This window comes from Anguilla rostrata, chromosome 17, assembly GCF_018555375.3.
Source record: "Anguilla rostrata isolate EN2019 chromosome 17, ASM1855537v3, whole genome shotgun sequence".
NCBI classification, from domain to species: domain Eukaryota; kingdom Metazoa; phylum Chordata; class Actinopteri; order Anguilliformes; family Anguillidae; genus Anguilla; species Anguilla rostrata.
Genome location: NC_057949.1, coordinates 29,265,041 through 29,292,797, shown reverse-complemented (window position 1 = coordinate 29,292,797; position 27,757 = coordinate 29,265,041). Strand labels below are relative to the sequence as shown.

General features: G+C 52.6%; 1 protein-coding gene across 4 annotated transcripts in view; it reads right to left on the bottom strand.

Annotated features, from left to right (window-relative positions):
- The window catches only part of LOC135243916 (septin-9-like), an 81,744-nt gene that overhangs the window by 43,460 nt on the left and 10,527 nt on the right, over positions 1-27,757 (bottom strand). For 2 of the 4 annotated variants that reach the window (XM_064316058.1, XM_064316062.1), the window contains exon 3: positions 1,230-1,811. In XM_064316058.1, the coding sequence (XP_064172128.1) occupies positions 1,230-1,811 (582 nt within the window). Of the gene's footprint in view, positions 1-1,229; positions 1,812-12,500; positions 12,845-23,426; positions 23,579-27,757 lie in introns of those variants that run through there. The other 2 variants (XM_064316060.1, XM_064316059.1) reach the window with 2 other exon arrangements.

Below are 27,757 nucleotides of genomic sequence, written 5' to 3'. Positions count from 1 at the left end.
AGCCTGGTGCACGTTTGTTAAGGAAGCGACACTCAGATCCAGATGTAGCCCGTGTTCAGCAGCTCAAACGCTCATGGGTTTGGATTCAGCCATCATTCCTCCTTAAATCCACCTCAACATTAAAGGCTGTTTGCTGTCTCTTTGGTAACACTATTTGGCCAGTTCAATTAATAAATATCTACTGGACAAAGTGTATTTCTGAAGAAAAAAAGCAATCCCTTACATTTAGGCTATTTAAGCCAGAATTATGGGCAAATGATGATGAAATATATTATTTTAAGTTTTACTTGAAAAGTATGGTTCAGACATTGTGGAGCTACAATAAGCAAGACAACCACTTCACACCTGACAATCCTTCACACCTGACAATCATTTAATAATAATAATAATAATAATAATAATAATAATAATAATAATAATGCCTTGCATTTATATAGAACTTTTCTCACAATCAAAGCACTTTAAAGTGATAAAGGGGAAACTGTCTTCAGTCACCACGGTGATGCACGGCAGCCATTTTGCACCAGGATGCTCACCACACATCAGCTGAGGTGAAGAGGGAGAGAACTTTTTTTTTTTTTTTGCCAGTTAAACTGGTGGTTGATTAGGTGAGGTGGCAGGTTGAGAGAGCCAGGTTGGGAATTTAGCCAGGACACGGGGGAACCCCAAAACTATGAAATATTTTTAACTATTAAACTATTAAAGTGAGTCTGAATACAAGATGAGTCTACACTGAGCTCATTCTTCAGAGAGAGCAGCACTGCTGTGACTCTCCTTACAGTCACCCACAGCTAGACAGTTCACTCCGTCAGGCTTACAGAAGAAACGCATTTTCTTCGGAGCTGTAATGCACTAAAGATAGTGCTCAGGTCTGGCTGCACGCTCAACTTCCATTTAATTCTGTTCAGTTTGACGAAGTATGCACAGATACAGCCAGGAACGAGCTACAGGACGGGCTGATGTAACGCTAATGCATTTTAAACACGATCGCTTGCAGAGATTACGCCACATACCAGACGCAAGAAGGCTCTACATCACAACAACAGCAAAACAAACAACGGGAAGTTGCCCTGAGCAACACGGCAAGTCTTCAGAGAAGGCTGTAAGTCAGACACCGATGAGCCCGAAAGGCAGGACATTGTGCAGGTTTCATTACACCCACAGGCCCTCAGGGATGTGGCAATGCGGAAGTGGACAGGAAGTGGAAAACGCGGGCAGGGGTGACTCACGGTTCGCTGCGGCAGTGATGACCTCAGAGACGGGTGTTGGCGGCTGAGCCTTCTGCTCCGTGTGATTGGCCGTGGCGGTGGCGGTGGGCGGGGCCACGCAGTTGTTGCTGAGGAGGGTCTCCAGCCGCCGGGGCGGCGCCTCCGCCGGGCTGGGAGGCTCCGCCCTCTTTAGGGGCGGGTCCGAGGTCCGGGAGAGGGAGGCGGCGGGCGGGTCGGCCCGCCGGGGCGGCGTCGGGGGCTCCTGGGGGCGCACCACGGCCGGCTCCGCCCGGCGGAGGGGGGTGTCGGCGTTCCGGACGTCCGGGCGCTTCAGGCCGAAGCGGGAGAACGCGGCGCCGGCCGCCGCGCCGTCCGCCTGCCGCGACGAGATGTCGATGGAGATCTCCGAGCGCCGGGACCCCGGGTCGGCGAGCCGGCCGGCCGCCAGGTCCGTGCGCCGCAGGCCGGCGGGGTCCGAGTTCCGCGCCCCCAGGTGGCCCGTGGGCGAGAAGGTGGCCCGCAGGCTGGTGGCCCGGCGCGTGTGCAGGGAGGGGTGCGCGGTCGCGTCGCGGTCCTCCTCCACCTCGAACGACCGCTTCAGAGCTGCGGGACGACACACCACAGGCACACCTGCATGAGCACACCTGGCTAACAGTGTTTGGGCACACCTGCATGAGCACACCTGGCTAAAAGCGTCTGAGAAACAGACATTTCACCATCACAAAAAAAAACATTGTTTTTCCCACAAATTTAACTATAACTCTAAGACGGCACTCAGTAGAGCTAAAAGCCGTAACATCTCAGTAGATACATCCGCCAACACTGTGCGGCTCCACATGTGGGATATTCATCAGAAGTTAATCATTCATTCCATGCTCTGCACAGCAGGGTATGCACGCATTTTCATGACCGTATCCAAAATAGGCCACAAGATATGCCTGTTTAAATCTAGCCACTCTGAAACATTTCAGTCGGTTATTGCAAGACCACGTGGCCAATCAAAGACCACTACTTCTCAGTGGTCAGAAATGAACACACCCCCCACCCCCACCCCGCCACCCCATTTGTTTGATGGTACCAATACTGCATGGTTTTCCCCTTATGTCTGCTGATAGGCTCACAAAGTGTCATGGTGTTATGAGAATCCTTTCAGAAGTTAAGTGCCTTTTTTGTGAAAAGCCCCCCCCCCCGCCCCCCTTAGGGCAATCGGTATAAAAAGTAAATCAGCACTTCCTTGTCCCCTGAACAAGCCTTGCAGAAAGTTTCATGCAAATCTGTTAACAAATCTTGGAGATATTCTGCAAACAAACAAACGGACAGACAGATGAAATGGGGGGAAAAAAACATGGCCTGTCAACTTCGTTGGTGGAAATAATCACAAATTATAAACTCAATTACTCTTTTACTTCTGCAAAGCACTTTATAGCATGTATGAAATAAGATGTATAAATGATGAAGTCTTTATTATTATTATGGTTGTTAACGAAATATTAAAACACTATACTAAACTTAATATTTACTCTTTCTAACAGTAATCTGTTAGGTTGCTGCGTAGAGGGAGTTTTGCGGTTTTGAAAGAATGTGTCAAAACAAGAAATCCGGGGGAAAGCAAATCTGGTGAATAAATCAAACTGGAAACCTCATTTAGTGACGAAGACGTATTCCACAGAATTCCCCCCAAAAACACAGGAACTGCCATTCCAATTACGGGACTTCAGATTTTACACCCTGTGCTCATGTGGTCCTTTTCATGTCTCTGCGTCTCCGTATAATCCAAAATAACACCCAAAGGACTCGTTTTGGCGACTGCCACCCCGAAACGGGCAGTGGAAGGACGACCGCTGCAATGGCGGCACTGAGAACTGCAGCAGGCCCCCACCCGCCATTTTGGGGAGCCGCTACTTGGACCTTGGGAGGGGGATTAATGTACGCAGGTTTTTGAACACCTTCGAGAGGACTTAACACACGTTAGCATTCATATCAGCCAAATGAAGCAGAGTATCTGTGACAGTACATGCAACGCGCTGGTTACAGAACACATGCAGTTATTCATGTTTAAAACATTTTCATTCAATTTTTGAAGGGGATGTGAACGCTTTTCAGTAAAAGGTGGGGTCACAGAAAGTCACAGACTACGATCCAAAGCAAAATTTCAGAGTTTATACAAACTAATTTTACCAGGCAGGTCCTTAAGACTGCTGGAAACTGCACTGCAATACATTTTCTATGTTATATGTAATACATATAATACATTTTCTATGTTATATGTAATACATATAATACATTTTCTATGTTATATGTAATACATATAGCCTAATACATTTTCTATGTTATATGTAATACATATAGCCTAATACATTTTCTATGTTATATGTAATACATATAGCCTAATACATTTTCTATGTTATATGTAATACATATAATACATTTTCTATGTCAACTTCTGCTGCCAAATACAAGCCAAACAATGATTTACAATCACAGACACGCACTCCTCGAAGAAGCTTGAAATTACTTCACAGTCCCAAAAGCACATGACGAAAATGCTCACAAACTGCCAAAAAGTTTGAGAGACAACAGTTTCCGAAATATACATTCAGATACATAACCACCGCAGGATTGCTAACAGAGAACGAACCCCAACCAGCAGCCACCTGACTCACAAAAGAATCACTCAGCCCCGTCCAGGAGAACGCAAACAAATGGCAAAAAACCGGCAGCTACAGAATACCTGTTACATTCCCGCCAAAATGCGCCAACGGTAAAGCTGCTATAAATAGCGGGGGAAAGACCAGCAGCGGTAAACATCACGAACAGCGCAGAAACTTACGTTACTGACGCTGGGCTTCGAGAGGAAGACCCGTCCAGAGGACAGAACTACAGGAACTGCACGCCTGTTTCGCTGGGAGAGTCGCTGCTCGGACGGCAAACCAGTTTACATCACGGCCACAAGACGCCAAACCAACGCCTGGTTTATTTCGACATCGAGAAACACGTTCCGCCAAAATATGAAATATCTCCAAACTATGACTACCAAGGGGGACAAACTTTGTACACAAAAATCGACAGACACTCGTCCAAAATATAATGGATACACATTTATTAAGCAGCGGTTATGAATATGAATTCTTCTGTTTTGTCAGCCTCGCGAATGGCCTGCTTTATAGGCATTGGCAAATATTTATTCCTCACATTGAGAGACAACAGCTACAGACTCCAAACGCAAATCCCATACATGGAATCAACTCCAGACCTTTTGTTATCCATCTTGTGCATGAACTAATGACGCAAAGACAGCTGAGCAGCCAACTGGCCAGTTTCGTTTTCCTAAAATGGGGGGGGGGGCGCGATGTAAGGGCTGTAATTCCTGCACGTATGACCCGAGACGGATGTCAATGCCCTCGAATTAAAGATGGCCGTCCGCACGTTGGCCTCGTTCACTGTTTCACTTCAAGTCTAATGCACTGGAGTCCAGATCCAAAACAAACAAAAAAACTGTGTTTCTGTCCAACTGCTTACGCACAGCACTGCATGCAGCACAATCTGGGAATGTGTTAAAATGTGGTCTTTTTATTTCGTATTGCGTGTTGGAGTTCTCTATTAGGGTGGGGTGGGGTGCCGTGCCACCCTCCCAAACTCCCCCCCCCCCCCCGCCCACTGTGTCCTTCCTTTAGGTTCGGCTCTGTGTCAGGCAGCCAGTGGCCAGTGGGAGTAATCCGGAGTAATCCAGTTTAATCCAGTTTAATCCAGTTTAATCAAGCACAGGTGTGACATAATCCAGCTTCCTGCTCTGAGCTCCTCACAACATGAGCCTCCATTTTAATGTGACGTCGGCCACGTCACGCCCGGGGAACACCCCCATCGTGTGCCAGTTGGGCATGCCAGAGCTACAGCTGGAGGGGGGCGAGGGTGGCAGCCGGGCAGGGATGGTTGTGTTTAGCCAATTCGGGGACTGGGACAGTATGACAACCCAATCTGAATGGCTGGGACAGGGATCGGTATGGGTGGTAACTGGGCCAGGGTACTTACCCGACGCTGGAACTGAAGCGGGGCAATAACCCCCAGGGTTACTTGGACTGAAACGGGGCAATAACCCCCAGGGTTATTTGGACTGAAGCGGGGCAATAACCCCCAGGGTTATTTGGACTGAAGCGGGGCAATAACCCTGTGGGGTTAGTAGGCTGTGGACCCGGAAATGCCACCGCTCCCCCCCCCCCCCCAAGCTGAGCTCAGGCTGTGTGTCTGCGCTCCTGGGGGGGGTGTCTCTGCGCATTCCTCACCTCCAAGCTTATGGGACAGGGCTTCACTTTCGGGGACAGCTGCTCATGCCAGGCCATAACTCAACACCCCCACCCTCCCCAAACACCCCACACCCTCTACCCCACCCCGCTTTCAGCAGCTCCACAGCCTGCCCCTCCCCCACACCCTGTACCCCACCCCCCCCTTTCAGCAGCTCCACAGACTGCCCTCCCCCACACCCCCCTCCCCCGAGTTCAGGGCGAAGGCAGTGCCAGGCTCTGTCTGCCCCGCCCGAGTGACCGGGCCCCCCGGCGGGCCGACGCAGGCCACGCCACCCGCAAACTGCCACGGCACAGGATGGCGTTTCCACGGAGAGCGGAGAGAAAAAACAAACATATTTCTGATCCCCTGTCAGCAGGCGCTGAGAAGGCCTGTTGGGCACGTGCTCCCTCTGATGGACAGGGATCGCGCCAAGGCCACGCCCACTTCCCCTCCCTCAGGCCCTGACGGCGTTTTCCAACAATCATTTTTTCCCTTTTTTGCTTTTTAAAAACAAACAAAAAAAAATGCCAGAAGTGGCCTCTGTTCGCTGCACAGCACACCTGCCAGTCTCCTACAGCACAGTATCCCCATCAATGTGCAGGAGATTTTGGATTTGTGTTTTGGTTGAGAGGAAACAGCAGCCCCCTAACTGGCCCACAAAATCAGCTAAGACGAGTCCCCTTCTTGAAGAGCCCAGAGCGGTCCTCGTGAAAGAAGCACAGCAATCAATTCACTTCTCAAAAATCCTTCATACAACACGCTCTGCAGCGTGATCTCGTAAAAAGAGTGAATCAACAACCGCATCCAGCCTCAGGCCATTCAGAGAGGGAGAGAAGCGCACGAGTCTTTTTCCATAAAGAGCCGCAGAGCCTCTCACCACCTGATGGTGGCGCTCTGAGGAGCCGCGGGGCAGCCTGGCGATAAAGCAGGCCTCTGTCCGCTCGCCGCCGTGTGTCTGAGCCCCCCCCTCACGCCCCCCCCGCCCCCCGGGAACACAGAGCGTTCCTGTTCTGTTCTCACCCTGGCGTGATGTTCCATGCAAAACTGAAAACTGAAGCTCTGCACGTTTCCCTGCTATGTATGTATGAATGTACATTTTTGACATTTTTGCTACTCTTGTTATATTTTTGCTTACTACATAGTTGTTGCTTGCCACGTCCTAAGAATTTCATTGTTCAGAATGACCCTGTGTTACACTGTGCACTTGATAAATAAAAAAAAACAAACAAAAAAACACTTTGAACAGGCAGCAAACCAGCCAATGGGAGCGCCCATATACCCTATACCAGGGCAGCCTGTTCCTGTTGGTTTTCACTCCAACCCAAACAAAACACACCTCACTCAACAGCTAGAGATCTCGTTGAGCTGCTAATTAGTGGAATCAGGTGTACCAAACTGGTGTTGAAATGAAGGACTATAGGATGGCAGATCTCCAGGGACAGGTTGGGCAGCCCTGCTCTACACAAACAGCCTGCAGAGACACCGGGGGGGGGGGGGGGTGTTGCATCACAATCACCATTTGAGCTACACCATAACGAGTAATTACATAGGAAACGCTTTGGCACCTCCACTTATCCGCCCACACACATGCACACGCACACACACAAACACACACACACACACACACACACACAGTGATGTGTCTATTTCGAGGTCATCCCCTGCACCCTCTGAATCACCACCTCTCCTCCACAGCGAGAGATGTGGAAATTTCCTTGGAAATTTCTGGATATTTGGTCAGGAGGACTCACACAACAGCTATGGGCCCTGGGACTGGTGCAGTGCCCCTCCTGCCCCCCACTCCCACGCCCAACCTTCACAGGGGTTTTGCAAAAGAAAAATATAAACAAACTGCACCGTAATATCGTGAGGTGTCCACTACCAAACAATGGCCCAGTCTACTATTTCTTTTTTGTGTTATTTCCTTGATCATATTGTATAAATATGAATCAAGCATTTCACAGGGCCTTATTGCAAATGGAAGGCTGAAGACTAGCAATGGAACAAGTTTTTAAAAACGGCGCAATGCCATCCATTTTGAAAAGGTTAAAGGAGAAAAGAGGCTGCAGGGCTGCAGTGCTAACAGACGTGGAAGGTCTGCATCGTCAGTGAAAGTTCCTCTGCAGCCTGAGAAGGCTTAGTTCAGTGCTGCATGGCTGAGAGCGGAAGAACAGTCCAGACTGGGGTATAAAAGAAATATAAGGGTGTGTGTGTGTGCGTGCGTGTGTGTATGTGTATATGTGTGCATGCATGTGTGCACTAGCAAGCGTGAGTGTGCGTGTGAATGTTTGATTGACTACATAATTCCTGTCTGTGCGTGCGGATTGGATGGAGTGCATACCTGTGTGTGTGTGAGCGTGTGAGTGTGTGTGCGTGAGAGTGTGTATGAGTGTGATTGCATAGCTGCTCTCTGCTTACGTGATTCATCTCTAGATCTTTTTTAAAAAGTCACCCAATGATTCCGACATTCCCTAACATCGCTCCTACTGAGACTGGCTCAGCTGACTGATTTCACTTCAGCTGCGTACTTCCACAGTCACACTGAAGATGCTTCTCTCTTCTGTTTATCCCTTCAGTCTCTCTCCCTGTCTCTCTCCCTCCCTCCCACACCCCCTTACTTTCTTTCTCCCTTTCTCTCTCCCTCTCTCTCTCCCCCTCTCCCTCATAAAATACACCATCTTTACTAAATCAGAGAGAAACATCTGGAACACCTCACCGTTGTTTACTCTCCACACCATTGCTTCTTTGCTTTGCTTTTTTTTTTTCTTCTCCCCAAATCACTTCACTCTCATTCTGGCTACAGAGTTCCTGATGAACATCACGTAACAACATGTCTGTCTGTACACACAGCCAAACAGCCGAGCCTTGGCTTCAGGTCTGGAGATGAACACCGAGCGGACAGGTCTGGAGATGAACACCACGCGGACCGGCCTGGAGATGAACACCGCGCGGACAGGTCTGCAGGTCCCTGCTGAACGCCACCGGGCACTAAGGAGGTTTATTTGACCGGGAGCTCAGCAGTTTTGGGAGCTGATCCCGCAGGAGGGAACAGACACAGCCCTGTGCGCAGTCTGCAGTCTGTCACAAACACACAGCCTGTAGGCCCAGCTGCTGCCCGAAGCCACGCCGAGCCAGACTGCACAAGCCACCTGTCACATTCCAGGCTGTGATGTTTGACTGACAGGCTAGCAGCAGTGGTGTTTGACACTGAAATAAAACACAAAACAACAACATCTCTATGAGGTGCCCGCACAGGGACTGCACTGTGGCACAGGGACTGCACTGTGGCGCAGTGTTTGCGTCCGACTGTCAGACTGCACTCATGCCCACAGTGTACAGCAGCTCAGACTGGGATTCGCACGCACCCACACGCACCGCACACACACCCACACGCACCGCACACGCACCCACACTCACCGCACACGTACACACACCCACACGCACTGCACACACACCCACACGCACCGCACACGCACCCACACTCACCGCACACGTACACACACCCACACGCACTGCACACGCACCGCACACAACGCCGCATCTCGTCCCGCCACCTCCACCCCCGCACCCCTCACCGCACCGTCACCCACCCCACACGTCCCGCTCCCGCCGTCCCGTCCCCGTCCCCCTCCCCTCCCCCTCCCCCTCCCCCTCCCCCTCCCCCTCCCCGTCCCCGTCCCGGCGGGCGATGGGAACGGAGGCTGCCTTTCCAAAAAAAAAAAAAGCCAAAATGCCGTCCTGTGGTGTCAAAAGCACGGGCTGCTTAAAAATGGAAAATGCGGGCTGTCACATTTTTTTCCCAGAACACCAGCTAACCGAAAGGAGTTTTTTTAGGATCACATAAAAAGAAAGAAGAAGAAAAAAAAACTCCCAGCAGATGCTCAGCTACTCAAGCCAACTGCACACAAACTCTCCCACGTACACACACACACACACACACACACTCACACTCACACACACACACTCACACACACTCACACACAAACACACACACACACACAAACACAAACTTCCCCACGTATATCCAAGCATTCACTCTAACCTGACTCTTTACTAAACACACCAACACGCACACACCCACAGATATGCATACAAAGAACAAGAGGAAGAGCTACAGTCAGAGAGGAAGGAAAATAAAAAGTTGGAGAACAAAAGTCATTATTCAAAACTAATAAAAATACAGAGAGAGAGAGAGAGAGAGAGGGAGGGAGGGATGGGGGAGAGAGAGAGAGAGAGGGAGGGAGAGAGAGTAGAGAGGGAGAGAAGGGATGGGGGAGAGAGGAGAGAGAGAGGGATGGGGGAGAGAGAGAGAGAGAGGGAGGGAAGGATGGGGGAGAGAGAGAGAGAGAGAGGGAGATACAAGTACAAGTGTATTTCATGCCAATAAAGCATTTTGAATTTTGAATTTTTTGAGAGAGAGGGAGGGGGATCATGCCCATAGGCCAGCTCTGCAGGGCTACATAAGAAACATTTTTGCCCCCCGCAGAATCCACGCTCTCTGTGGAATTTCCTCTCCCTGGCCAAAAAGACGCCCTCGCCCCTCAGAGAGAGCCGGCGTGCGTCCCCGTGTCCCAGCGGGAGCGGAGTGAGGGCCCGGGGGAGGGGGGCGTGGGGGGCCCAATCACAAAGCGGCTCGCGCTGACGGGCCCAAGGCGACGGGAGGGGAAACACGCGGGAATGCTGGGAAAAGAGGCGCACAGATCCGCCTTTGTGCTCCGAGACCTTCGCCCGCCCAGTCAGCCTCGCACGGGGGGGGGTGGCGAACGCAGTCAGCGCTACGCTCCCATCACACGCCCCGCCCCACCCCACACACACCCCCCCCGCCCCCCAGTCTGCACTGTCATGTCCTGGGTTCACACACAGGCCAGGCTGGGAAGAACTGCTGTCCTCCTACAGAAGGCCACAGAATGTTCCGGAAGCGCGCAGGCCCGCTGGATGCCCCCAGTGCAGGCCGGCTACTCCCAGCATGTCAGCGCACAGCAGAAAGGCCCGGAGAAGCTGAATCCCACCAATGCCACCAATCTGCCCTGGAGTTTACAGAATATCTGCGCCATTAAAAAAGAAAACAGCCAAACAGGAGCCATGCTCTCCAAGAAGGTAGCACTGCCAATGACAGAGAGCAAGAAAGACAGAAGTATAAATGTGTGTGTGTGTGTGTGTGTGTACTATACCTGTGTGTGCGTGTCTGTGTGTGTATGTACTATACCTGTGTGTGTGTGCATGTGTGCCTGTACTATACCTGTGTGCGTGGATGTGTGCGTGTACTGAATCTGTGTGCGTGTGTGTACTAAAGATGTGTGTGTGTGTGTACGTGTGTATTATACCAGTGTGTGTGTGTGTGTGTACTGAACCTGTGTGTGTGTGTACTATACTTGTGTGTGTGTGTGTGTGTGCATGTACTATACCTGCATGTGTGTGTGTGCGTGTGTGTGCATGCATGCATGTACTATACCTGTGTGTGCGTGTGCGTGTGAGCATGCATGCATGTACTATACCTGTGTGTGCGTGTGTACGTGTGTGTACTATACCTGTGTGTGCGTCTGTGTGTGTGTGTGTGTACGTGTGTGTACTATACCTGTGTGTGCGTCTGTGTGTGTGTGTACGTGTGTGTACTATACCTGTGTGTGCGTCTGTGTGTGTGTGTGTGTACGTGTGTGTACTATACCTGTGTGTGTGTGTGTGTGTGTGTGTGTGTGTACGTGTGTGTACTATACCTGTGTGTGTGTGTGTGTGTGTGTGTGTGTGAGAGAGATGGGGAGTGAGTGTTGGGACTAACTCCATGGGGAGGGTATGTAAGGCGGATGACGTAGGAAAGAAAGCGATCCAGCCCTGCCATCCCCACAGACAGAGATGAAGAAGGGAATGAGGGAGCCGAAAAGCACAGAGGTGTGTGAGGAGGCCGGAGGGGCACCAGATGATACAGCCTGTGAGCTCAGTTAGCACTGCCCCCCCCCCCCAAAACAATCCCCCCCCCCTGCCTTTAAAAGAGCCCTTCGTATTTCAGTCACACAAAGAGACGTCCTGTCACTCACTGACGTCCCTCACAAAGGACGACCAGGAAGTGAAACGCGCACCACACACAGACCGGTGAGCAACTCAGCCCCCTGCCCACCCCCGCCATTCCCCCTGCCCACCCCCGCCAGCCCCCTGCCCACCAGCGCCAGCCCCCCTGCCCACCCCCGCCCATCCCCCGCCCACCCCCGCCACGCCACCCCCTGCCCACCCCCGCCAGACCCCTGCCCACCACGCCAGCCCCCTGTCCACCACAGCCAGACCCCCTGCCCACCCCGCCAGCCCCCTGCCCACCCCCGCCAGGACCCCCTGCCCACCACGCCGACCTGCCACACTCAGCCCCCTGCCCACCCCCGCCAGCCCCCCTGCCCACCCCGCCCAGACCCCCTGCCCACCCCCGCAGCCCCCCCCCCCAGCCCCCCTGCCCACCCCGCCAGCCCCCTGCCCACCCCCGCCAGCCCCCCCTGCCACCCCCACCCCGCCACCCCCTGCCCACCACCCTGCCCACCCGCCAGCCCCCTGCCCACCCCCCCGCCAGCCCCCCTGCCCACCCCCGCCAGCCCCCTGCCCACCCCCGCCCTGCCAGCCCCCCTGCCCACCCCCGCCAGACCCCCTGCCCACCCCGCCAGCCCTCCTGCCCACCCCGCCAGCCCCCTGCCCACCCCCGCCAGCCCCCCTGCCCACCACTGCCAGCCCCCTGCCCACACCCCGCCAGCCCCCCTGCCCACCACAGCCAGCCCCCCTGACACACGGCAACGACAACTCACTCTACCACTAAACTTTCAGTTTATGCTGCAGCGTTCCTGACACACACACACACACAGACACACACACATGAAAAATGAGCTCCAGTAAAAATAACTGCCTTCTCCCTCCTCTCAGCTGTCCCTCCGCGGGCTCGGGGCAGCCCCCGGTCTGCTGGGTCCCGGCTGCCGAGGGGAAAACAACGCGCCACAGACAGAGACAGCAGCATCAGGAAAGATGAAATAACGGACTGACCTTCAAAATCTGATATGATTCCTTCCAAGTGAGCATTAACGGTGGAGTCAGACATTTTGTGAATTAATGTCAAGGGGTAGAAAAGAAAAAAATCCCTTTTATCCCGAGCTAGCGCTTCAGAAAGGCTCCCAGGGTTCTTAAACAAATCCCAAATTAGGAGTCGATGCGGGGGTAAAAAAAAAAAAAAGAGAGAGAGAAGTATCGGTCCGGAGATCCAAGCCCACAATTTTCTTAAAGGACCAACTTATTTTTTCTCGCTTCCTGTTCTGCTTTGAACGCCGTAAAGTTCAGAAGGAGGGAGTGATGACAACTCCCCCTCCCTCCCTCCCTCTTTCTCTCCCTCCTCCCGCTCTCTCTCTGACTAACTCCTTCTCTGCCTCCCTCCCTCCGCTCGTACCTCGCTCGCTCGCTCACCACGCGCGTCTCTCCACGAAGACTTCTGCTTTCCTCGCAGTGAGAGATAGCCACGCCCACTTTCCAGCCGCACAGCAGTGTGACCATATTACAGTGTCCGGGTGCGTTGGGAGAACACACGGACGGGAAGCCAACATGGACCCCTGTGTTTCCAGAGCGTTTCTGTGGGTATGTGTGCGTTTGTGTGTACATGTGACTACGTCTCTCTCTCTCTTGCTATGTGTGTGTGTGTGCGTGTGTGTGTGTGTGTAGCAGAGTGTGTGTTTTGTGTTTGCATGGCATGTAGATGTGTTTGTGTGTGTGTGTGTGTGCGCGTGTGTTTGCATGGCATGTACACACGTGTTCACATAACTCTGTGTGTGTGTGTGTGTGTGTGTGTGTGGATAGCTATCCAATATAAAAAGGAAGCTACACCAGCTCACTGTTAACGCCGTGACTTCCTCAGTAGTTTCCTGAATTTGAGCGGCGGAGATTTCAACAGCGTGCAAACGGAGAACCGAGCGGCGAGCTCCCGGAGCCCTGAACCCTGAACCCGTACGGCCGGACCCTGAACCCGTACGGCCGGACCCTGAACCCGTACGGCCGGACCCTGAACCCGTACGGCCGGACCCTGAACCCGTACGGCCGGACCCTGAACCCGTCGCCGGACCGACCGTACGGCCGGACCCTGAACTGTACCGCCGGACCCTGAACCCGTCGCCGGACCCTGAACCTACGCACCTAACGTACGCCGGACCCTGACGTACGGCGGACCTGACGCATGGACTCAGCACTTCGTCACGCTTTCAGCCACGATAAATTCATTCATCACGCTGCAGAAAAGAGACTCCGGTGACATCAACTCACAAAACTTACCAGCTAGCCGCAGCAGTGTGTGAGGTACGGGGTGTGTGAGGTATGCGGTGTGTGAGGTACAGAGAGTGTGAGGTAGAGTGTGTGAGGTACAGAGTGTGTGAGGTATGGGGTGTGTGAGGTATGGAGTGTGTGAGGTACGGAGTGTGTGAGGTACAGAGTGTGTGAGGTATGCGGTGTGTGAGGTACAGAGTGTGTGAGGTACGGGGTGTGTGAGGTACAGAGTGTGTGAAGTACGGGGTGTGTGAGGTATGGAGTGTGTGAGGTACGGATTGTGTGAGGTAGAGTGGTGAGGTACGAGTGTGTGAGGTCCCGGGAGTATGGAGTGTGTGAGGTACCGGGTGTGTGAGGTACAGAGTGTGTGAGGTATGGGGTGTGTGAGGTACAGAGTGCGTGAGGTACGGGGTGTGTGAGGTACAGAGAGTGTGAGGTAGAGTGTGTGAGGTACAGAGTGTGTGAGGTATGGAGTGTGTGAGGTACAGAGTGTGTATGGTACGGGGTGTGTGAGGTACGGGGTGTGTGAGGTACAGAGAGTGTGAGGTAGAACGTGTGAGGTATAGAGTGTGATTTCAGGTGCTCCTCCAGCTGAGATTCCGCTCTGCGGCCACACATTCCGTTTGCACAGGCTATTCATAACACGGCGGGCCAGAGCTGGGGAACCTCCAGTGAGCAGCGGCACAATAACAGCCCTCTCAAGAAATAATTACATTAGCCTGCCGCCACATCTGCAGCCCCCGCTGCAGTCTTTAGTGCGCACATTATCCGCACATCGCAGCCCCGCTGCCTTAGTCTCTACATTAGCCTGCCGCACATCTGCAGCCCGCTCCAGTTTGGCGCTACTTTAGCTGCCGCACTGCAGCCCGCTGCAGTCTCAGCGGCTACACGCCTGTTGGCACGCGCTAGATCATGCTCCCGTGGCACTCAAAGTTAGCGAGCCACCCGCTAAATCACTTGTACAGACACTATACATAAATGCAAGTCACCCATATCACCATCAATCACAACTAATGGGAACACCTCCCCCCCCACCCCCTCCCCTACAAGCCTTCTAATATCATGCTGACTCACCCCCGCCCCCCCCACCACCAACATCACAGGGGAGGATAATACATCTCCTGAATTTGGACACAGTTACATGATACTTCTGGGCTATATTCACACACACACACGTATACACACGCACACACAGACATATATATGAATGAATTACAAATCACATGCCTTAGGACATATAGAACACACCACTACAACACCACAGCAGCTATGGCCAATGGTCGCCCAGGCCCAGTGATTAGAGCAATCCCACCTCACCCAAGTAAATGTACCCTATCTAATTGTATCTAAAGCCCCATGCGCTATGAGCTAACAGCACCAGCGCTATGAGCTAACAGCCCAGCGCTATGAGCTAAAGCCCAGCGCTATGAGCTAACAGCACATGGCAGCCGCTATGAGCTAACAGACCCAGCGCTATGAGCTAACACCAGCTATGCACGCCCGCGCTATGAGCTAACAGCCCCAGGGCTATGAGCTAACAGCACCTGCGCTATGGGCTAACAGCCCCAGCGCTATGAGCTAACAGCCCCAGCGCTATGAGCTAACAGCACCAGCGCTATGAGCTAACAGACCCAGCGCTATGAGCTAACAGCCCCAGCGCTATGAGCTAACAGCACCTGCGCTATGAGCTAACAGCCCCAGCGCTATGAGCTAAAAGCACCAGCGCTATGAGCTAACAGCCCCAGCGCTATGAGCTAACAGCACCAGCGCTATGAGCTAACAGACCCAGCGCTATGAGCTAACAGCCCAGCGCTATGAGCTAACAGCACCAGCGCTATGAGCTAAAAGCCCAGCGCTATGAGCTAACAGACCCAGCGCTATGAGCTAACAGCCCAGCGCTATGAGCTAACAGCCCAGCGCTATGAGCTAACAGCCCCAGCGCTATGAGCTAACAGCACCAGCACTATGAGCTAAAAGCACCAGTGTTATGAGCTAACAGACAGGAAGTGCAGCTGTTGACCAGGCATGCCGAACAAAAGGAACCCTATCACCAAGAGTCCACGGGGACACAAACCAAAGGGCTCTTTGTGTCCACAGAAGACAGAGGTTCTGGCAGGACTCCAGAGCGCCACAAGCGACATTTTTCTGAAAAGGGGGCTGATGGGAGTTGGAGTCCCAAAGCCTTTTAAACACTTCATGATCTGAAATACAGGTTGCATGGTACTAATGGGAACTGCTTCAAAACCTGGGCCACTGGGCCCTTGCAAACTGCTCTCCACTTGACAAACGACAAACCCAGCACAGACATCCAGACACTTACACTGAGCCCTCTGTGCTTCCCTCGCCAAACAGCCAAGCAATCTGCGTGTCCAACGCCCCGCACACTCACCCGACCAACGCCAAAATGCTCTGCTCGCTTTTTTCCCCCACAATCAGAGGGGGTTATAACTGAGTACATCAACTGATCAGTCGCTAAGAGAGCCATCACAGCCAATAAGAACGTAGGAGTCACATCCACTGAAATCCCACTCATGCGTACTTAAGTGCACTTCACTCGTCAGACTCTTCACTCGTATTGTCAAACTCAAACCATAACAGCCCAACTCCATTTGGAGTCTCCGTGCTGTAGAGTAAGACAGGACGGAATGCTAGCAGGCTGCTGTTTGTTTTCAGTTTGTTTTCAAACTCTCTGTCTGCTGCGTCCAACCGACACGCAATTATGTGGTACTGCAAGAAACGCAATAAAAAAAACTGTTGCGCCCTCCCCATGACAATTCTTTTCAAATGCGACAAAGCGGATGCGGTGAGAGCCAAGCTTCCTCTGGTCCGCTTCCAGCTTAAAGCGATTCCTCATTTGGGTAAGTCAGAAACAATGGGGTCTATTCAACAGTGAGAAGTCCAAATGTGTTTTAAGAGTACATTTTGACCTTGGGATCCCCACCAGCTGGAAACAGCGAGCCACATCACTGACAAATGAAGGCAAATCCCTGCTCTGACGAAATCCAGGAGACACTAAGCTCTGTCAATGCAACAGGAAGTAATACAGGAAGTGACACGTGGGAGCAGAGTCCGACTAGCTCAGTGTATGGAAGCCTGCAGACCTCACTGTCCAGCTGAAGCCACGCAGGCCCTTAAACAGCAGGGGTGGGAATTATTCACTTCTCCCAGTCTGCACGTATTTATCTTAGAGGACACGACAGCACATTGTGGATTAGTAATGTCTCCCAGGGCTGGTAATCCCCCGTCTACAGAGGCCACATGTGCAAAACCCTGAGGAACGCGTTCGTCTCTTCATCCAGAGAAGAACACGACAAGAAGCTGAGTGAGTGTGTGTGTGTGTGCGTGTGTGTGTGTGTGCGCGTGTGTGTGATTGTGTGCGTGTGCGTGTGTGATTGTGTGTGTGCGTGTGCGTGTGTGTGTGTGCATGTGTGTGTGCATGTGTGTGTGTGTGTGTGCGCGTGTATGCGTGTGTGTGCATGTATGCATGTGTGTATGTGCATGTGTGTGCGTGTATGCATGTGTGTGTGTGCATGTGTGTGCGTGTGCATGTGTGTCTGTGCATGTGTGTGCATGCATGCGTGTGCATATATGCATGTGTGTCTGTGTGCATGTATGCGTGTGCGTGTGTGTGCATGTGCATGTGCGTGTGCATGTGTGTCTGTGCATGTTTGCGCGTGCGTGTGCGTGCATACATGCGTGTGTGTGCATGTGTGTGTGCGTGTGTGCGTGTGTGCATGTGTGTGTGCATATGTGTGTGTTTGTATGTGTATGTGTGTGTGCGTGTGTGTGCATGTGTGTGCGTGTGTGCGTGTGTGCATGCGTGTGTGTGCGTGTGCATGTGTGTGTGTATATGTGTGTGTGTGTGTATGTGTGTGTTCGCGTGTGTGTGTGCATGTGTGTGTATGCGTGTGTGTGTGTGTATGTGTGTGTGCGTGTGTGTGTGTGCACGTGTGTGTGTGCATGTGTGTGTATGCGTGTGTGTGTGTGTGTGTGCATGCGTGTGTGTGTATGTGTGTGTGTGTGTGTGTGTGCCTGTGTGTGCGTGTGTTTCAGGTTCCCGCCCATCCATTATCAAACCACCCGCTTCACCTTTTCAAGTTGTCACACTAGCTAACTGGCAAGAATGGTCAAGCATTAAATCTCTAAATTTACTTCATAGTATCATGCTCACAAACAAAAGAAACAGTTGTGACAAATGGAAACTAATCGGTGTACTTTTGTTGGAGACTAGATGAAAACACCTGCTGCACTGCAGGACACCCCACACAGTATTCAGCAACTGACCCATTCCATATCCCACAAGGCACCCCACTACAACCAACTGACCCATTCAAAAGCCCACAATGCATTATGCATTTATCAGCTGAACAATTCAATATCCCATAATGCACTCTGCCATGCTTCTGTTTGGCACTCCTGTATGGTGATTCTCATGTAAGCCTTTAGACTCCCACATTAAATAACGCCTGATTCACTGAACAGAATAATGGCAGAGCAGCAGAAACAGACTCACAGCAGTATTTCCCCATGCTGCAACAGCAGCAGCATACAGCTGTGTGTGGACGTGCCCCCCCCCCCCCACGGGTCATCTCAGGTACGAGAGGAAGTGTGAGCACCAGCACATCTGGATGTGCTTTATACACACTAGAGACAGCCTGTCCAGCATACACACCTGTGTACACACACACACACACACTCACTTTCTCTCTCTCTCATACACACACATATACATACACACTCTCTCTCCATCAAACGCACACAGCCCTGTCCCATCAGCATCACTCAAGAGCACAGGACAAGCTCACCCGAAACCTGCAGGATCTGATTGCCCAAACAGAGCCCTGCGCTTCCATCCCATGCAGCCGGACCCTCACTCACACCCTTCAGGCTACGATCCCACCAGCAGCGGGGTCCCTCACACAGGACCTCACCGGGCTTGTTCCCAAGCCTCCGCACCACATCCAATCAGAACGCTGCACCACATCCAATCAGAACGCTGCACCACATCCAATCAGAACGCTGCACCACATCCAATCAGAACGCTGCACCACATCCAATCAGAACGCTGCACCACATCCAATCAGAACGCTGCACCACATCCAATCAGAACGCTGCACCTGCAGAGGCCAGACAAACGGAACGTGGCGCAGAGCAGGGAAGCGTATCCCGGCAACGGCCATCAGCCAGACGGGGCGCTTGTTCATTTTAGGGGATTTGCCATGGGAACCTGACCAAAAACAAGAATCAACCAGATCCAGGAAGTAGCGATGTCTGAGAGCCCTCCTCCAAAACTGCATATCCCAGAGTCCTCCCCACCCATACAACCAAAAACACTATCATCTTCACAGATGTGGGGGAAAAACCCACAAAGAAACAACTATGCTCATCTGCTCAGAGCTACTCCTTCACATACAACGTCACCAGGTAACTATGGGAAAAGCAGACTGAAATGGAAGCCCACCACAGTCAGAGGGAGTGGTGGAAAAGTAAAGCCAATGCCGCCACCTTGTGGTCATCTGGAGGAAGTGTGCATCCAGCCAGATACACACTACAGAACTTTTTTTAAATTGCCAGATTGCGGAAAGAGGAGGTGACACCGCATAATGATTGGACAGATGATAGCTAAATATGAGGAGTTTGAGGTGAGTGACAGACCACACAATGATTTCACAGGGGAAACTGCGTTGACTGTCCTTGCAACCTTTAGATGGCGAACAAAAATTCCCATCACCCTCTGCGTTGGGTGTTTGACAGAGGAAATATTGCGAGGAGGAAACCGGCATGTGGTCACGGCCCAGCACCGGCTGGCAGTGTTTGTGATCTGGTAGGAAAGACGTTTCTGTCGGGAGGAGGGAAACACAGACTATTTCAGTACCGCGGGCCTCACACTCAGGGGCGTAGCTAGGAATTCTGGCCCCCCTGAAAAAAATACCGGCCCCCTTTTTATAATAAAAAAAATTTAATCCTCCCCCCCCCCCCCCCCAAACCGTGGGCCACTAAAATCCTCACCAGCTTTCACCCCACTAGCGACAGTGGTACTGTAGGAGAGAGCTCACAGAGGTACTGTAGGAGGGAGCTCACAGAGGTACTGTAGGAGGGAGCTCACAGAGGTACTGTAGGAGAGCGCACAGTGGTACTGTAGGAGAGAGCTCACAGTGGTACTGTAGGAGAGAGCTCACAGTGGTACTGTAGGAGAGAGCTCACAGTGGTACTGTAGGAGGGAGCTCACAGTGGTACTGTAGGAGGGAGCTCACAGTGGTACTGTAGGAGAGCGCTCACAGTGGTACTGTAGGAGAGCGCTCACAGTGGTACTGTAGGAGAGCTCACAGTGGTACTGTAGGAGGGAGCTCACAGAGGTACTGTAGGAGAGAGCTCACAGTGGTACTGTAGGAGAGCGCTCACAGTGGTACTGTAGGAGAGAGCTCACAGTGGTACTGTAGGAGAGAGCTCACAGTGGTACTGTAGGAGGGAGCTCACAGTGGTACTGTAGGAGAGAGCTCACAGTGGTACTGTAGGAGGGAGCTCACAGTGGTACTGTAGGAGAGAGCTCACAGTGGTACTGTAGGAGGGAGCTCACAGTGGTACTGTAGGAGGGAGCTCACAGTGGTACTGTAGGAGAGAGCTCACAGTGGTACTGTAGGAGGGAGCTCACAGTGGTACTGTAGGAGGGAGCTCACAGAGGTTATACCAAATGAACTGAATCAACGCAACAGCTACTGGCGGAACCCGAATCCTGGCTGCCCCGTACGCGCCCTGCCCCGGGTGTGATGAAGTGCCCTGTGTCCCGCTACCACAGATTCGGCCGCGCGTGCCCTAATGCGAAGGTCCCGACTCGAACCAGCAGCGCGGGGACCGAGGGACCCAACCCGGGTCCCGACCAAGCCGCTCTGAGGCAGCCCCCTTCCTCTGCACTAGCTTAACCATTCAGCTGTTACTGCAAGTGACAGCACACGGCAGTCAGAAAGCAAATGGCAGGGCGAGGCGGAGCGTCTGATTGGTGCTGTGGTCACCCTGGCCCCGGTGACTGCATCAGCCTGCCGCGGTCTCTATGGCGACGAAGGACAGCTGAGAATGCGCTACACCAACAGTGCAGTGACCCCAGAGACTCCGAGCATTCCACCATTCACACATTCACCCACTGTAACCCCAATTACATACACACACACACACACACTGTGTAACCCCTACTACACTCACACACACACACACACACACACACAGTGTAACCCCTACTACACTCACACACACACACACACACACACACACACCCACTGTAACCCCTACTACACTCACACACACACACACACACACTCACACACTCCCACTGTACCCCCTACTATACACACACACACACACACACTCCCACTGTACCCCCTACTACACACACACACTGTAACCCCAATTACACACACACACACACACACACACACTGTAACCCCTACTACACACACACACACACACTCTCTCACTGTACCCCCTACTACACACACACACTGTAACCCCAATTACACACACACACACACACACACACTGTAACCCCTACTACACACACACACACACACTCTCTCACTGTACCCCTACTACACACACACACTGTAACCCCAATTACACACACACACACACACACACACACACACACACACACACACACACACTGTAACCCCAATTACACACACACACACACACACACACACACACACACTGTAACCCCTACTACACACACACACACACTCTCTCTCACTGTACCCCCTACTACACACACACACTGTAACCCCAATTACACACACACACACACACACACACACACACACACACACACACACACACTGTACCCCCTACTACACACACACACTGTAACCCCAATTACACACACACACACACACACTGTAACCCCTACTACACACACACACACACACACTCACACACTCCCACTGTACCCCCTACTACACACACACACTGTAACCCCAATTACACACACACACACACACACACACTGTAACCACAATTACACACACACACACACACACACACCCACTGTAACCCCTACTACACACACACACACACACTGTAACCACAATTACACACACACACACACACACTGTAACCCCTACTACACACACACACACACAGTAACACCAATTACACACACACGCCCGTGTGCACACACATACACACACACACAGACACACCACTTCCCCCCAATCCTAAAATGCTGCGGGGTCTGGTGTCCAGGGGCCACGTTGGGACAAAAAATGTATTTTCAGGAACAGAAAGCAGTTTTCATACACTAACCACTTCTGTGTTTCGCCAAAGGGGCTGGAACAAACTCCACTGGCTGCTGAGCTAAGAGGATTTTGTAGTACATACGGTCAGATTAGAGCTGAAAAAAACCTCAAAATGACAAAAAATAATTTGACAAATAGGGTTTTTGCAGATCACTGACAATATATTACTCACAGGCAGTCTTCCAGAACTGAGAGTCCCAGTTTGCACTTTACATATGTCAAAAAATGTAAAAATTTAAACAACTTCACACAAAACTCTATGGAAACTGCCAATATTAACACCCATATGGATTATCCAGTAGACACCCCCCCCCCCACACACACAAAGAACACACACACATACCCAAACACACACACACACACAGCTCACGACACACACACACCACACACACCACACACACACACACACTCACACTGCACATCATCACACACACATGCACACACACACACACACACACACACACACACACACACACACGCACACACACGCACACACATGCACACGCACACACACACATGCACCCACACACAAACTCACATACACACACACACTCACACACATGCACACACGCACACACACACACACAATCCACAGAGCATTACACACACACGAGCATATGGCCAGTCCAGTTTTCCATGAGCAGTAACCGGAAAATTTCGAGCTCAGAAGCACTCCCTTCACAGCCCGAATACTCCGGACGCTCCCTGCTTCCCTGCCAGTGGAGTAGTTCCGTCGTCGCGGTGCCTGTTGTGATGGCAACCCCAGAGGCGTAAGCCTTCAAAACTACACAAAAAAAACACAAAAACAAGTCTCCTGGGTTCTTTCAAAACTTGACAAAACTCTTTAGCTCGCAGAGTCAGCCGGTCAGTGGCAAACGGTGAGAATGGACCATGAAATCAAACACAGACAGACAGACAGACAGGCAGGCAGACAGACAGACAGACAGAGGGACAGACACAGACAGACAGACAGAGGGACAGACACAGACAGACAGACAGACAGACAGAGGGACAGACACAGGCAGGCAGGCAGGCAGGCAGGCAGACAGACAGGCAGACAGGCAGACAGGCAGGCAGACAGAAAGACAGACAGAGGGACAGACACAGACAGACAGACAGGACCCAGGAGAGGTGTCTAACCGTTACCGTCTGGCCAAACAAAACCCAGACGGCGGCTCTTCAGGTCCCAGGCAGCCCGGCTATAAATCACTGAGCCGGAGAAAGAGAACGTGGCCAGTTTACGGCAAGGGGCTGGCCCAACCCCGCTGACCCAGCCCCGCCGACCCAGCCCCGCCGACCCAGCCCCGCCGACCCAGCCCCGCCGACCCAGCCCCGCCGACCCAGCCCCGCCGACCCAGCACCGCTGAACCCAGGAACTCACCTGCGATTTTGTCTCCCTCCATAACAGAATCGGCGCCTCAAACCGCCACATACAGCTCCAGCTTCAACTCAGTTTCTCTGACACTTCCTCTTTCTCTCTCTCCCTCCCTCCCTCTCTCCCTCCTTCCCTCCCTCCCTCTCTCCCTACTTCTCTCTTTCACCAGGTCTCTTTTCCTCCCTACCTCTCTTCTGCTTCTCCGTCCTCTTTTTATGTCTCTAGTCCACCTTTTTTCTCTTTCACTCTCAGCCCTCCTCTCCCAGCCTCTCTCTCACCCTCCTTTTTCTCCGTCTCTCTCCTTCTCACATATGCTTTCTTCCTCCCTTCTCTCCGTCTTTTCAGTTTCCCCTATAATTGTCTCTCTCTCTTTCTGTCCCCCTCCTCTTTCTCCCTCCCCCCCGCCCTCCCTCTCCCTCTCTCTCTCTCCCTCCCTCCCTCCCCCTCCCCTCTTCTTTGTGCTGTGTTAATGAATGGACCCGGAGTGACTACACACTGCCATGTGCTGGTCATATGGAGGCTCTGTTTTTCTTTCTTTTTTTTTCTTCCTTTCTTTCTTTCACTCGCTCGCTCGCCTTGTCTTCCTGTTCCTCCGCGTCTCTGTGGCAGCATTGTATCTCAGAAACGGGAAGCTGGACCATGTGACTCCCAGGCTCTCCTGCCGAAAATAGCCCACGCTCCCCTTACTGCCCCGAGGAGCTGGGAACTCCAGCCCCCCCCCGTTTGAGCTCTGAGCCCCGCGCCGCTCCAGGTAAGTGCAGGTAGGGGGCAGATGTGAAATTAATTTGCACATCCACTAGATGCCCTGTCCAACAAACGTAATTTATGACTCCTCGGGAAAGTCCAACCAAACACTTTCCCTGGGTTTCCGTGGCCTTTAAAATCACAGGTCACCAAATCAGGCCCTGAGCGGTTCGATGGTTTATGAGATTATGTTTATAAATAGGAGAAACATGCTGACATTAGAACATGGGGTTTAAATATTATATTAAACCTTTCTTTGTATATTACTTCTGTGCATGACTGACAACTGTTTCAGCCAAATCCGTCATTATTTCCACAGTTATCCCGCTCACTAACAAATACAGACGGAGAAACAGGCATGAAAGGATGATCAGGTGACTGCCACTCATCCTATCTGCTTTTAAACGAGTCAGAAAGTATGCCGTGTCCCTGATCTATAAGTGACACAAAGCCCCGAGCCAACAATACCATTAGACCTCCAATTAAACTGACATTCACCAAAACTGTAATACATCTGAAATTAATTAATTAATTAATAAAAAACCGGGATCAAAAGCAAGCAGAGGAGGGGCAGCGCAGAGTTTGGGGTGAATAGAGGGGCGTTCTGAGGGAAACGTCCCGTTCTCTAAGAACAGCTGAGAGGCTCATAATGAGCGCTCATAATAATCAGGCCGGACGCACTTCAGTGCTGCTTGAGTCAGCGACTCAGAAACACACCCAGCCCCCGAAAGAGGTTCCCCAGCCAAACGCCTGCCCCCCCACGCCGCACCCCTCCCCTTCCCCCCCCACGCCGCACCCCTCCCCTTCCCCCCCCACGCCGCACCCCTCCCCTTCCCCGACCTCACCCGTGCCCGCCCGCACGCCCGCCCATGCCCCCACCCCCAGCCCCCGCCTCATCCCCCCTCCCCCCTCTGCCCCGCCTCCCCTCCACCCCCTCCCGCCCGCCCTCCACCCACGCCCCCCCGTCCCTCCCGAAGAGGCTCCTGACTGTGGTACAGTCCTGCCCAGAGGGCACAGTCACCAGGCAGAGCTGAACAAAGCAGCCACTATCAGAACCTTCCGGCGCTTCCGGCCCTGAATCAGCGCTGCCCCCCTCCCCCCCGCACACACACACGCTGCAGGAATCAGAATCCCCCCCCCCCACACACACACACACACACACACACACGCTGCAGGAATCAGACCCCCCCCTCCCCACACCACGCACGCACCACCACGCACGCACGCACGGCACACACAACACACCCCCCACACCACACACACACACACACACACACACACGCTGCAGGAATCTGCCGTCCTGCAATCGCTGACGAGTCGCCTCTCCGTGCCAGAACAGCAACGGAAGCGGTCTGATCCAAGGTACGAATGTACAGGCGCATCCAATCTGGAGCCCAGCCACCGGGGCCTGTCTGAGCAATCCCACAATGCCTGAGCAATCCCACAATGCCTGAGCAATCCCTCAATGCCTGAGCAACCCCTCAATGCCTGAGCAATCCCTCAATGCAAGAGGGCTGCGGAGATGAGGCAACTGGAAGTTTGGTGAAAAGTTCCACAGCACTCGATGTTTCATTTCACACACATGGGTAAGAATCCACAGGCAAAGGATACGCAAACACAAACAGGCACGTGCTCATGCATGGATATTATACACACACACACAGGCTCTCACAAGCACATTCATACACACAGACACACACGCGCGCACACACACACACGCACACACACTCTCATGTGTAGTACGGCAGTGTTAGCCGGTTGGCGCTGGCGCTAGCAGGTAGGTCCGAACCTCCCTGTGAACTCCCTGACTCCACCTGGCTGGCCATTAAGGTGGAGAGGTCCTGTTAGCTCTGGGTAAATATGGGGGCCCTCCTTCAGCCAATAAACCTGCCTCCTGCCTCACCCCTCTCAGGGCAACAAGGGCTCAGCATGGCCGTGTAACCCCCCCCACTCCCTCCCCCAGAATGCAACAGGGGCCTGCCTTTCAGAACCCCAAAGCACTGGACCCGCCTCCCCGCTGGAAGAGGGGCGGAGCCACGGGGAAATTCCTCCAGAGTGAGGGAACGTCCTGTGAACTACTACCCGAACGGTCACCAGGGAGGAGAGATAGACACGCACACACACACACTCACACATGCACACACTCACACACGCATGCACACATACACACACACACTCACACACGCACGCACGCATGCACACATACACACACACACTCACACACGCATGCACACATACACACACACACTCACACACGCACGCACGCATGCACACATACACACACACACACTCACACACTCACACACGCATGCACACATACACACACACACTCACACACGCACGCACGCATGCACACATACACACACACACTCACACACGCACGCACGCATGCACACATACACACACACACTCACACACGCACGCACGCATGCACACATACACACACACACACTCACACACTCACCACGCATGCACACAACACACACACACCACCACGCATGCACACATACACACACACACTCACACACGCACGCACGCATGCACACAACACACACACACTCACACACGCATCACGCAGCACACATACACACACACACTCACACACGCACTGCACACACACACACACGCACTCACACACGCACACACACACACACACACATTCACTCACTCGCACACACGCACGCACTCACACACGCACACACTCACACACGCATGCACGCACGCACACACACACACACACGCACACACACACACACACACACACACACTACACACACACACCACACACGCAACACACACAACACTCACACACACACGCACCAGCACGCACTCACACACCACTCACACTACACACACACGCACACACACACACACACACACACCACACACGCATGCACACATCACACACACACTCACACACGCACACACATGCACACAACACACCACACACACACACCACGCACACATACACCACACACACCACTCACACACGCATGCACACATACACACACACACCACACACACCACACACGCCACGCAGCACACATACACACACACACACACACACGCACGCACGCATGCACAACACCACACACACACCACGCATGCACACATACACACACACACTCACACACGCACGCACACAGCACACACTCACACACGCACACACGCACGCACACGCACGCACACATACACACATACGCATACACACACACACACACGCACGCATACACACACACTCACACACACTGTAACCCCTATTACACACGCACGCACACACACGCACTCACACGCACGCACACGCACGCACACAGACAGACGCACACACACACACACACACACACACACACACATACACACACTTACACACACACACACACACCGTCACGCATTACAGCACATGAACAGGCACATCTGACACATAGCAGCCAAAACAGCTGCGAAAGAAACCAGAAACAGAAGAAATACTTTTATTTCATTATACAAGCACCGACTGGCCTCAGGACACTGACGTTCACAGAGTAAACCGAATTATAACTGAAGAAAAGGCGCATCATCTCCTGGACACACCCAGATATCTGTGCGCTGAAAAA